Below are 12,697 nucleotides of genomic sequence, written 5' to 3'. Positions count from 1 at the left end.
GGCATTCTTATTTTTGGAGGCTCTACCTGCTCACTGTATCAAGCATACTAAAATGAACTCATATCTTACATTTAATACAATACTAATACAATACTCTTGCTATAAAATATGTTGGAAAAATATTTATAATTTTGCTCTTAGAATTTTGGGCTATGACTGACATATTTGACTGGCTATTTAGTATCTTTTGAATCAACCGTATGTATACTTGTAACATGAAACCAAACTCACAAATAGCTTCTGTCATGTCATTTTTATATAAAATCTAATAAACTTGATAGTATTATGTTATGCATGGTACACAGTTAATAAAATCCTTATTAGAATATTAATTTTGCAGTTTCCTTTTGGAGTCCATATTTTTTCCTGGTTTCAAACTTCCTTTTTAATTAATTTTAAAATTTATTTTATTTCAGGCTGTGCTGGGGCTTCACTACTGTGGGCAGGCTTTCTCTAGCTGCAGTGTCACGGGCTACTCTTCGTTGCGGTGAGCAGGTTTCTCACTGCAGTGGTTTCTCTTGTTGCAGAGCATGGGTTCTAGGGCACACAGGCTCAGTACTCGAGGCACACTGGCTTAGTTGACCCATGGCTTGTGGGATCTTTCTAGACCAGGGACCAAACTTGTGTCCTCTGCATAGGCAGGAGGATTCTTAACCACTGGACTACTAGGGAAGTCCAGCTTCTTAAAAAGGATAAAAATTCATTGACCCTGCTGCTGCTGCTCCTAAGTCGCTTCAGTTGTATCCAATTCTGTGCGACCCCATAGACGGCAGCCCACCAGGCTCCCCCATCCCTGGGATTCTCCAGGCAAGAACACTGGAGTGGGTTGCCATTTCCTTCTCCAATGCATGAAAGTGAAAAGTGAAAGTGAAGTCGCTCAGTCGTGTCTGACTCTTCGCGACCCCATGGACTGCAGCCTACCAGGCTCCTCCACCCATGGGATTTTCCAGGCAAGAGTACTGGAGTGGGGTGCCATTGCCTTTTCTGCATTGGGAATTGGATGTCTAATACATAGAAACAACACTATACTATTTTCCTCATATTTGTAGCCTTCTTTTCTCTTAAGGAGTCTTCATGAACTCAGAGAGGAGCTTCCCTTCCCCCTACATGTAGAAAGATGGCCTGTTCCACTAAGACTTATTTTAACAAAAACTGTAATAAATAACAAGGAGTAACTTACAAAGCTGTTCTCTTACAGAATTTAGGCTACTATGTTAAATGCCATTACTGTGTTATTTATTTAATGAGGGAAGATGGTTGCATCTTTTAAAATTATTATAAAGACATGCAAATTTTAGAGAATGCAGACATATTTTAAAAATCATCCAAACTGCACCATACACACACACACACACACACACACACACACACAATACACACAGTATGATGTATTTTCTTCTATTATTTTAAAAAAATATTTATTTATTTGGTTGTGCTGGGTCTTATTTGTGGCATGCAAACTCTTAGTTGCTTCTAGTATTTTACATGTATACATATACAAACTCATTTTATAATCTTAAAACCATATCTATAAACAATGTCCACTCCACTTTTTCACTTATTTTAATATCATAATTATTTTATGTCATTACATTTTCTGTGAAATTATCATTTTTATTGGTTGCACCGTAGTCTGCCATATGGATCTGTTCTAATTCATTTCAGTGCTCTGTCAACATTGGAAATTACTATTTCTGTTATAAATGTGTACACAGTAAAGATATGATGCTATCAGAGGTTGATTACTCTCCTCCACTCCGCTTCCTGTTCCTGACTACCATCCTCATCTTCTGCTTGGGGAGTGGAGGGGAAGGTGAGCCAGGCTGAGAAGTGGTCACCTTAGTGTTGGCTTCTTTATATTCTGTCTTCTCCCAGTTCAGTCTGCCCAAGTCAGGCCAACAGAAGAGCTGCCAACCAAGAGGAAGATTCCTGGAATTGCTGCCCCTGTCCTGGAAGTTCCAGCCAGCTGCAGAAGCCAGAAGAATCACCATTAATATTTTAAATGGGTGGACAACCCCTGCCAGCTGGTGCCAAACCACAGCCAGCCAAGGAGGGGTTTGGATGCCACAGCCAGACCCCCAGAACTCCCAGATGGCAAGCTGTGCTGCATCATGTCAACACCCTCCCCCCGAAAAGTAACTCATATGTTGCAGTTGAATTCTTGGATCTCATTTGGCCAGCTGGCATTTTGGCTGGGTTTGACTGTATATGCACTTTAATAACAGTCTTCCAAAATAACACCATTTTGAATGGCAAGACTCTGGATATCACTACAGAAGATCAAAGGGCATTGTCCCACATTCTGCTCTGATCTCTTCATAGAGCAGTGGAATGCATAACAGCTTCCAAATAGCACTAAAGAAGGTAATGAATTCCTTTTCTCAAGGAAGAATTCTAATTGGAATTATTCAACTGAGGAAGTATATTTTGAAGAAAAAGGTAATAAAATAAATCAGAGCACCCACACTATTTCAGCTTCCATTTCTGGTATTGCATACTTTCAGTCAGTTCAGTCACTCAGTCGTGTCGGACTCTTTGTGACCCCAAGGACTGCAGCACGCCAGGCTTCCCTGTCCATCACCAACTCCCAGAGCTTGCTCAAACTCATGTCCATCAAGTTGGTGATGCCATCAGACCATCTCATCTTCTGTCATCCCCTTCTCCTCCTGCCTTCATTCTTTTCCAGCATCAGGGTCTTTTCCAATGGGTCAGTTCTTTGCATAGGGTGGCCAAAGTATTGGAGCTTCAGCTTCAGCATCAGTCCTTCCAATGAATATTCAGGACTGATTTCCTGATTTCCTTTAGGATTGACTGGTTGGCTCTCCTGGCAGTCCAAGGGACTCTCAAGGGTCTTCTCCAATAGCATAGTTCAAAACCATCAATTCTTCCACACAAAGCCTTCTTTATGGTCCAACTTTCACATCCATACATGACTACTGGAAAAACCATAGCTTTGACTAGACAGACCTATGTTGGCAGAGTAATGTCTCTGCTTTTTAATATGCTGTCTAGGTTTGTCATAGCTTATCTTTCAAGGAGCAAGCGTCTTTTAATTTCATGGCTGCAGTCACCATCTGCAGTGATTTTGGAGCCCAAGAAAATAAAGTCTGTCACTGTTTCTATTGCATACTTTAGTCAACCTAACATTTTCACTATACTCTTCTAGGATAGTAAATAAACTTGGTTACAGTAAAAGAAAGTTTTTGTTTTTTTTAAAGAACAGCAATCAGAAGCAAGTCAGTATTGAGAAACTTTCCATCTTCCCAACGTTTCCTTCCTTCTTCTCCATGAACTTGACTGCTGGAGCATTTCTGGCACCAACAGCCCAACAGGCCAAATGCAAGGAGATGGAAACAGCCTCCCCCTTGACTGACATGACCACATGCCCATCCAAAATAGAACTTCCTTCCTCTTCTTTCTCTAGTCCCACCCCTCATCAAGACCATTGTGGAATGCTGATGGTTAGGTGCTTCCCTCCTTGACTATAAAAGCAGACTGAATTAGGTGCTGAACCAAAGACATATTATTGTCTCATTATCACCCAAACCCCAAAGGAAAACAGTGATCAAACTGCTAGGTTGTTAAGTTCACATGACTTTACTATTATCGGAGATGAGTGCGATTGTCCAATGGTTAGAACATTCTTTAGTCCTGCCCTTCCTGTGAATTGGGATGAGGACTGACCTTTTCCAGTCCTGTGGCCACTGATGGGTTTTTCCAGATTTTGATAGCATCATCTTTTAGGGCTTTGAATAGCTCTACTGGAATTCCATCACATCCACTAGCTTTATTGACCGCAGTGCTTCCTAAGGTCTACTTGACTTCACACTCCACAATGTCTGGCTCTGGGTGACTGACCACACCATCGTGGTTATCCGTTTCATTAAGATCTTTTTTTGTGTGTACAGTTTTTCTGTGTATTTTTTTCCATCTCTTCTTGATCTCTTCTACTTCTACTAGGTCTCTATGTTTCTGTCGTTTATAGTGCCCATCTTTTGGACAAAATGGTCCCTTGATATTTTCAGTTGTCCTGAAGAGATCTCTAGTCTTTCCCCTTCTGTTGCTTTCCTCTATTTTTATGCATTGCTTGTTGAAGAAGTCCTTCTTGTCTCTCCTTGCTAATCTTTGGAACTCTGCATTTAGTTGGGTGTACCTTTCCCTCCAGTATTTTGGTCACCTGATGCAAACAGCTGACTCATTGGAAAAGTCCCTGATTCTGGAAAGATTGAGGGCAGAAGGAGAAGAGGGCATCAAAAGGTGAGATGGTTGGATGGCATCACCAATGCCATGGACATGAACTTGGGTGAACTTTGGGAGATGGTAAGGGACAGAGAGGTCTGGTGTGCTGCAGTCCATGGGGTCACAAAGAGTTGGACACAACTGGGTGACTGAACAACAATCAAGTTCACGTACAGTAGTATTTAACCCTCAAGTTTAAATATTATGTCTAACCTAATTTCCTAGTAAGTTCTTTCTTTCTTTCTTCCTGTAATAAACTGTATTTAGTTTAGATGAGTTTTGTTTAGTTTTTGTTTTTGTTGCACCCAGCAGCCTGCAGGACCCTAATTCCTCTACCAGGGATGGAACCTGTGCCCCCCACACTGGGAGCAGAGTCTCAACCACAGGATCACCAGGGAAGTCCCCAATGAAGTATTTCTAAGTGCAACACTCCATACACCCTTTGTGGGTATAGACTCTTGTAACTTTGATGTGAGAGATGAAAATTTCTTTTTCATTGATTCACCAAAACTTAGCCATAGGTGCCATGAAAAAGCAAGTATGTTAGGTTCATTGGGAAGATTCCAGGGTGAGTATAACATGGATCCTGCCTTCAAAGAGTCTGTCTCCCCTACAAGTCAGGAAATCACTTAAACCTGTCTAGATCTCCATTGTCTAATGTAGATAATTTGAGAACTGGGGTAGGTACTTTCTGAGGTCATTTCCGTGACTTGAGAACTCTGACACCACACACATCCTCCGCGGAGTAAAAAGGTCGTGTGAAAGGTCATTGGCAAAAGTCATCTCACGACCTATTTACAAATGACATTACCTTAAATGCCATTCAAGGTGAGTTAAGTTACCAAAAACTCTGTTCCTTAATGATACTATATTAAAACTTAAAAGTTTCTAAGACAGTAAATCTTAAAGGTTCTCATAACACACTCACACACCCCCATACACAAGTGGTAATTATGTGTGATGTATGTGTTAACTAAATATATGGTGGTAGTCATTTCACAGTATAGATGGGTATCATATCATTGAGTTGTTCACCTTAAACTTATGCCATGTTATATGTCAATTATATCTTAATAAAGTTAGGGGGGAAATTCTGTCCTTTAAAAGCTACAAGCCTCCTCATTGTGCTATATAGAGTGGCTCGGGAGGTAAAGAATCTGCCTGCAAAGCAGGAGACCATGATTCAATCCCTGGATCTGCAAGGTCCTTTGGAGAAGGGAATGGCTACCCACTCCAGTATTCTTGCTTGGAGAATTTTGTGGACAGAGGAGCCTGGTGGGCTAAAGTCCATGGGGTCACAAAGAGTTGGACTCACCTAAGCGACTAACACTTTCCTCATTATGCTATCTGAAAATATCACGTGGACGTACATCTCCACACTATGCCACTGTTGGCCCCTAACAGGGATGACCCCTGCACACCCATCCAGACCTTGCTGCCCTCTTGAGTGAGACCTCAGCTGACAGTGGTCACAAGTATCCATCTTTCCTTTTTGTAGGTTCATTCAACACTTTGTCATCACTAAATTCAGCTTTTAAGCCTTCACAGTGAGCCTATCATCTTGCATTATTAATATACAGTTAAATCCAATAGACCCATCATAGAACAAAGTGCTGTGGAAGCACTGAGGTCGAATGGATTAATTTCAACTGGGAGGACCGTGAGGCACCAGGGAAGAGATAATATTAGAGCGCAGTTGTTTTCATGAATAGGATTTGGTAAAGGGGTTAATGTGGAGTGGTGATGAGAGGTAATAATCAATGATGATTCTAAGCTTTCATGACTGGGTCGATGATAATTTGTTAAACAAATGAACTTCTAGCTGGAGTAACTCGGTGACATGAATGCCATTTTCAATACAAGAGAAAAATGAGCCAATATATGAGATGGAGGACAATGTTTGACTTGGTTTGAGACAATTTTTTAGGTATCTGTGGGCAATCGACATAGAGATATTCAACCAAGTACCTCTCTGAGGCCAGGGGAGAGTTTATGGGTTATTCACAGGAACTCTCTGCTCCCTCTTGGTTGTATACAGTGCTGTATTAACAAAGAGTACTTTCCACTGTCTCAGCGGCTCAGAGAGGATAACTGTTTTGCTCAACTGGAGGGAGAATGAGCAACACTACCTCTTCTCACTGCAAATTTGGGATTTGTTTGTTTGTTTAACCACTAAGAGAGATGAGGGTTGAGGCCGAGGAAGCAGATTACATTTTGGACAGTAGTATGAAACAAGAGAGAAAGAATAAAAGGACTTTAGGGCAGCCCTTATGTTGAAGGAACAAAGAAAAAAGGAGCAGATGAAGGCAACCATGTGACCTGTCACTTCCTACCCCATGAGGCTCATCAAGCTCGTTAAGGGATGGGGTCTCTCATCCTTTCTTTCCCTGAAAGCAGGTTACGAGAGTGCATAGTGGAAACCACTATACTCGAGAGGAGTAATAATGACAGTAGACATATAATGACTCTCCAAGTGGGCCGAGTAGGGTAAGTGCCTAGAACAGTATGATAACTGGGGAAGATGTAGGGACAGCAGGTTTTTAGACATGCTTGGAATGGCAGCTTCCTGAGGGTGGGTCATTAAGAAGGGTTAAATTTAGGTATATGTGGATGAAGACAATGAAAAGATTTCTTGGAAGGTGGTGGTGTTCAATCCCTCAGTTGTGTCCAACTCTTTGTGACCCCATGGACTACAGCAAGCCAGTCTTCCCTGTCCTTCACCATCTCCCCAAGATTGCTCAAACTCATGTCCATTGAGTCAGTGATGCCATCTCATCCTCTGTCGCCCCCTTCTCCTCCTCCTTCATGGCATCAGGGTGTTTTCTAATGGGTTGGCTCTTCGCATCAGGTGGCCAAAGTGTTGGAGCTTCAGCATCAGTCCTTCTAATGAATATTCAGGATTGATTTCCTTTAGGATTGACTGGTTTGATCTTCTTATAGTCCAAGGGACTCTCAAGGGTCTTCTCCAATACCACAGTTCAAAAGCATCAATTCTTCCACACAAAGCCTTCTTTATGGTTCAACTCTCACATCCATACATGACTACTGGAAAAAACATAGCTTTGACTAGACAGACCTTTTTCGGAAAAATAATGTCTCTGCTTTTTAATATGCTGTCTAGGTTGGTCCTAGCCTTTCTTCCAAGTAGCAAGTGTCTTTTAATTTCATGGCTGCAGTCACCAACTGCAATGATTTTGGAGCCCAAGAAAGTAAAGTCCGTCACTGTTTACATTGTTTCCCCACCGATTTGCCATGAAGTGATGGGGCCCGATGCCATGATCTTAGTTTTTTGAATGAGTGGAATGGATAAAAGCAAGGGGTATAAGGAAACACTGCAGAGGATCTGAGGTAGAAGGTGATATTCAGGGTGTGATTCTCCTGGTCAAACCCAGGGCTCTGGATGAGGAATGCTGGGTCCTGTCTAAGGGAGGGTGTTAGTGGTGGTGGCAATGACAGCGCAGCAGCTTAGACGGGAGTCTCACTTCTGCAGGCTCGTGGGAAGGCCCAAGTTCGGGGTTCGAAAGGCCCGATGGGTAAAGGCACAGAAGGATCAATAAGGTCACCGCAGGCCCACTTTGGGAGGCGGCCAACGCTGTGCTCTTTCCCTCGGTGCTAGGGAAGCCCAGGTCTCCACAGCGTTCCAGGTCTCACTAGCTCTCCCCATGCCTGGCACGGGTAAGCGGCGCTGCACGGAGCCTCCTTTCTTCGCCTGACCACCGCCTCTTGGGGGCTCCTGTCCTCTGACCTCCCCACTCTCCCCACCCTTCCCTCTTTTCTCCAGGACGCCGCGCGGGGGTCCTCACCCTCCCCGCGTCGCACGCCCACCCCGCGGCCTCCTCGGCCCCCGGGGAACTACCGCCCCGAGCTCGCCTGCGCCCCCGGGGCTGCCGGGCCGCTGCTGGCGAGCCGGAGCGCGAGGGCGCAGCTTAACGGTCCCGCGGCCGCGCCCCGCCTGGCGGCGCCGCAACTGCTGCCCGCCCTCCCTCCCGCCCCCTGCGTCATGACGCCAGCGCCCAACGCGGAAGCCGCTCGCGGCGCGCCTGGTCCAGCCGCGGGCTGAGCGCGGAGTCGCAGGCGGGCGGGCGCGGGAGCTGAGCCGGGGCGCGAGCCGAGCGCAGCCTTCTTCGCTAGTCGGGCCAAGCGGGCACCGCGGGCTGAGCGGGACGAGCGCACCAGCGGGCGGAGCGGGGACACGGCGCGCCGGGGCCGCCGCCGAGGGGGATGCGGCTGCCTCCCCGGGCCGGCGTGTAGAGAGGGCGGGTCCCCGGCCTCGGGAGCGCGGCGGTGGAGGGGACAGAGGCGGCGGCCATGGCGACCCCCAGCAATCTGGGGTCCTCCGTCCTGGCGAGCAAGACCAAGACCAAGAAGAAGCATTTCGTCGCGCAGAAAGTGAAGCTCTTTCGGGCCAGCGATCCGCTGCTCAGCGTCCTGATGTGGGGGGTAAACCACTCGGTAAGGACTCGGGCTGCGGCGCGCAGTCCCTTTCCTCCTCCTCTTCCTCCTCGCTCCCCTCCTCCTCTCGCTGCAGCTGCTGCGGGGCGGGGAGCCCGAGCCGGGCCCCGGCCCTCCGGCTGCTAGCCCTCCGGGGCTGCCCGTTCGCCGCGGCGCTTGGGTGCCCCCAGCCCCGCGCGCTTCGCTCCCGCCCCTCGGGGCCACCCGGGCGCGCCTCCGGGATCCCCTTGGGACCCTAGGGCCGGATGCGGGACTGGAGGGTCCAATTTGCATTTGAACCCTGCGGCGAGTACCGGTATCGCTCCTCAGTCCGTCCGTCCGCTCTCCGGCCGATCTGTCCCCGCAGTCCGGGAACTGGGAAGTTTGTGCGGGGCACGACTCCGCCGGGGCTGTCACCCCTGGTGGCGGGGGCTGTTGGGGCCAGAGTCCCGGCGATCCCTTCCTCTGCGGGGGCGGCCCGGTCCTCCTCCGTCGGGCAGGTGTACCTGTCCGAGATTGGGAGTGCCTGGAGCCTTTCCGCACGAGGGACAGGGACGAGAATACTGGAGATCGCGGAGCTTTGGGCAGCGGCTTAGTTCTTAGGTCCTTCCCCGCCCCGCCCCCCCCCCCCCCCCCTTTAAAGGCGTTATTCTTGGACACAAGGAATCTTTCTGGCAAAGAAAAAGGCAATGTAAATATGGCACTGGCGTTTAGCATCTTTCCCTACTCTCCTCCCGTCTCGCCCTGCCGCTATGCCTGCTGAAGAGCTGCTTGGCGGGGCGTCTTGCTCCGCACATCTCCTCCCCCACTTTGGGGAGCCAGGCCGAAGTCGCCGCCTGCGGAAGGGCGGCCTGGGGATGACCGCAGGAGGGGGGGTCTCGGCGGGCGCGGTGGAAGGCGATCTTGAGTTGACCGCACCCGTTTGGGGGGTTTATTTCAAAAGCTGGAGGAGACGGCCTGGGAAGGTTGGCTTGGAAAGGCTAGCCTAACACACAAGCCAAGGTGCTGAAGATGCGCGGCTGCGGGCTATGCGGACTGCGGTCAGGGGGTCCGAAATAGCCTCCTGCTGATCTTAACAGCGAGAAACTCTTGCAGTTTTAATCACCTTAGGATCAGGAAACCCGATAGGAGCTGTTGGCTGAGCCGTGAAAGTTTAAATGAGCCTGTGAATTTTGCCCATGACCTACCCACTGCAGTCAATCGGCGTCTGGGGATAAGTGTATGTAGGCTTGTCTTCCGTACTTTTGATTTCGATGGATGTCTATGGGCCCTTTACAGCATAATAGAAATGACGGAAAACCATGCTGGTCTTTTAAAAGAACATTCTCAATGTAATGAACTTAGTTGAAATGGTTCAAAACCATCGTATTTGTATTTTTCTTTCCCTAGCTGAGCTGGGGAAAGGTGAAACTGTATTAGAATTGATTGTGTTTGCATGGTGTGACTGTTTTTAAGAAGGTTGAAACATGATTATTTCTATCAAGCCTAATGCCTGATCCACTGAAGTTTAACTTCCTCACAACTTGTTTAGCAGGCTTTTGCAACAGCAGACACTACTACATCATCCTCCACCTCCCCCCATTTTATTACAGTAAATAAAATGTTATTTTTTCTTATGTAATACATGAACAGTTCGGAATTATGTTTTAAATTTGTTAAGCTTCTTAAAATTATGTTGTTGTTAGTTGCTTTTAAAAAAAAATTAATGTTCTGTATGTATGGATGTTTTTATCTCCTTTGAAGTGCTGGTGTTTTGGTCAGGAGAGTGTTTGTGTCTGAGGGTTTAACTTACTAAACTAGTAGCCATAACATGCCACTGGAAGAGCCTGCTCTCTGGGAATTTAGTCCCAACGCCAGTTTACTTTAGAAACTTTGTAATCCTGTGTGTGTTACTGTAACCACTTCTGTTGGTACTTTGTATTTTTTAATTGCTACATCTGTTTTAGAATTTCTTGCTAATTGGAAATATTTTGAAACTATGTAACGTTTGTAAAAATAATGTGTGATTTGTAGATAGTGCATTTTCTTTTGCTTTCAAGAAAGTTTGCAAGTCTAAGTGTAGTCATCCAGAGAAGTCAAGTTTCCATAGTATGAAATATAACCATGTTATTCATTCAACAAATATGTATCATCAGGCATATTATGGTAGCTTCTGTACAAAAGACTGCTAAAAATGCTCCTCATGTTTTTGTCCAGATATCTTTTTTTTTTTTTGAGGGCTCTGAGTTGACATAAGAAAGGTCTATTTCACAGCCTTCTTTTTTAAAATGTTTATTTTCTTTCTTTCTTTTTTTTTTTTTTTTAAGAAAGGAAGTGTATATAAAGATGAAATCTAAGCACTCAGATGCCATGTGTTTCTGGTTGATTTCATTTTAGGTAACAAAGTCTTAGATAAATGTTTTCATATGACCTTGTGTGCACTGAAGTCTACAGTATAGTATAAGAATGAATTTGTCAGTTATATTGTGTATGAATTGAGACTTTTGGGAAAGCCTGGTGGAGCAGGAAAAGATCATTCAAATCAGTCCTTCTCTATATTTCTTCTTCTTCTTTTTATATAATTTTATTCATTTATTTAATTTTATTTTTGGCCATGCTGAGTCTTCATTGCTTTGTGCGGGCTTTCTCTAGTTGCGTTGAGTTGGAGTTACTCTTCACTGGGGTGAGTGGGCTTCCCATTGTAGTGGCTTCTCTTCTCATAAAGCGCAGGCTCTAGGCATTTGGGCTCCGTAGTTCCAGCTTGTACACCCTAGAGCACTGGCTCAGTAGTTGTGGCACATGGGTTTAGTTGCTCCTGGCATCTGGAATCTTCCCAGACTAGTGGTCAAAACCCCATGTCCCCTGCATTGGCAGGTGGTATCTTATCCGCTGCACCAGGGAAGTCGCCTTCTGTACATTTATAATGTAATCAAAATTAATGGGAAAAGATGTCATGAAGATTGCAGTTTCTTGCTTTTACAATTTGTATTTGGACCACTAAAGGGGAAACTACTACTCTGTAGTCATTTGCTACCTTGAGGATCATGTAGGCATCTTAAAATGTTGGGAATCATCTATACACCACAGTAAAATGCTCATTGGATCTGTGTTCCCATTCTTTTTCTACCTCTGTTGACCTTGGGCCTATTAACTATTTTTGCATCGATATTTGTTCTGTGAAGTAAGGTTATTGGACTGGATGATTTCCAACTTTTTCCCCTAACTTCAGGATTCAACTACTTTTACAGTCAATTAGGTTCCTAGCATTGACTTAGGGTCCCCAGACTAGAAAGAGTAATAATGCATGACAAAAGAAAGAATAATGATAGAGTTGGACTATTATAGAAAAAGTAATAATACATAACAATAGTTACATGACTATTATAACCTTGCAAATGCAGCCACTCTCAGGGAATTTTCAAGGCCATGGCTAGAGGCTAGGAAATCTGTGGTGATGGCAAGAGATGTGTGAACTAAGAGTTTGCGGGATTGATTGTAAGTAGTTGGACTGCACTGCAGTCTGTTATGTCCAAGTCTATTTGATCGAAATGTAGAAACTTGTAATTAAGGTGGAAAATTTCAAGTCGTCCATTGTGGTGATAATTCTCAGTGACAAGAAAAAGCTTGACTTTATGTGGTTAATTTGATATGTTACTGCTTTCTGACTTAGAATACCCATCAGTGAATGGACCACTGCCAATTTTTATTTTAAGTATTTTAAGTGGAGAATATAATTGAATACATAAAGGAAAAGATGACTTAAGAAGGCAATTTTGTCTTGTTACATTTGGAATTAAACTAAAAATGATCAGGCAGTTAGCGTCTTACAGTATTTTTAATAGTGGTGGAACATATAGAATGATAGGAGCCAGGGCTTGTTTTAAATAGATATTCTGAAAGATTTTTATGGGAGTGAAATAGCTTTTTAGAAATGAGTATTTAAAAGCCTGTTTAAATATCTATAGGAAGCCCTTTTGGACAGGAAAAGCTTAAAGGATGTAAAACTTGCTTAAAACAAATGTAGTGTTTAGAAGTAATCAACATTAAT

The 12,697-nt window shown here is 44.8% G+C and overlaps 1 protein-coding gene across 1 annotated transcript in view; it reads left to right on the top strand.

The window, feature by feature from the left end:
• Positions 1 to 8,285: 8,285 nt before the first annotated feature.
• The window catches only part of PIP4K2A (phosphatidylinositol-5-phosphate 4-kinase type 2 alpha), a 187,601-nt gene continuing 183,189 nt past the window's right edge, over positions 8,286 to 12,697 (top strand). Inside the window, exon 1 of the mRNA XM_055543790.1 lies at positions 8,286 to 8,691. Coding sequence (XP_055399765.1) covers positions 8,548 to 8,691 — 144 coding nt within the window. The 5' untranslated portion in view covers positions 8,286 to 8,547. The remainder of the gene's footprint in view (positions 8,692 to 12,697) is intronic.

The sequence above is a fragment of the Bubalus kerabau genome, chromosome 13, assembly GCF_029407905.1.
Source record: "Bubalus kerabau isolate K-KA32 ecotype Philippines breed swamp buffalo chromosome 13, PCC_UOA_SB_1v2, whole genome shotgun sequence".
NCBI lineage: Eukaryota > Metazoa > Chordata > Mammalia > Artiodactyla > Bovidae > Bubalus > Bubalus kerabau.
Note: the sequence above shows the minus strand (reverse complement) of the source record. Positions and strands in the feature narration are given on the sequence as shown.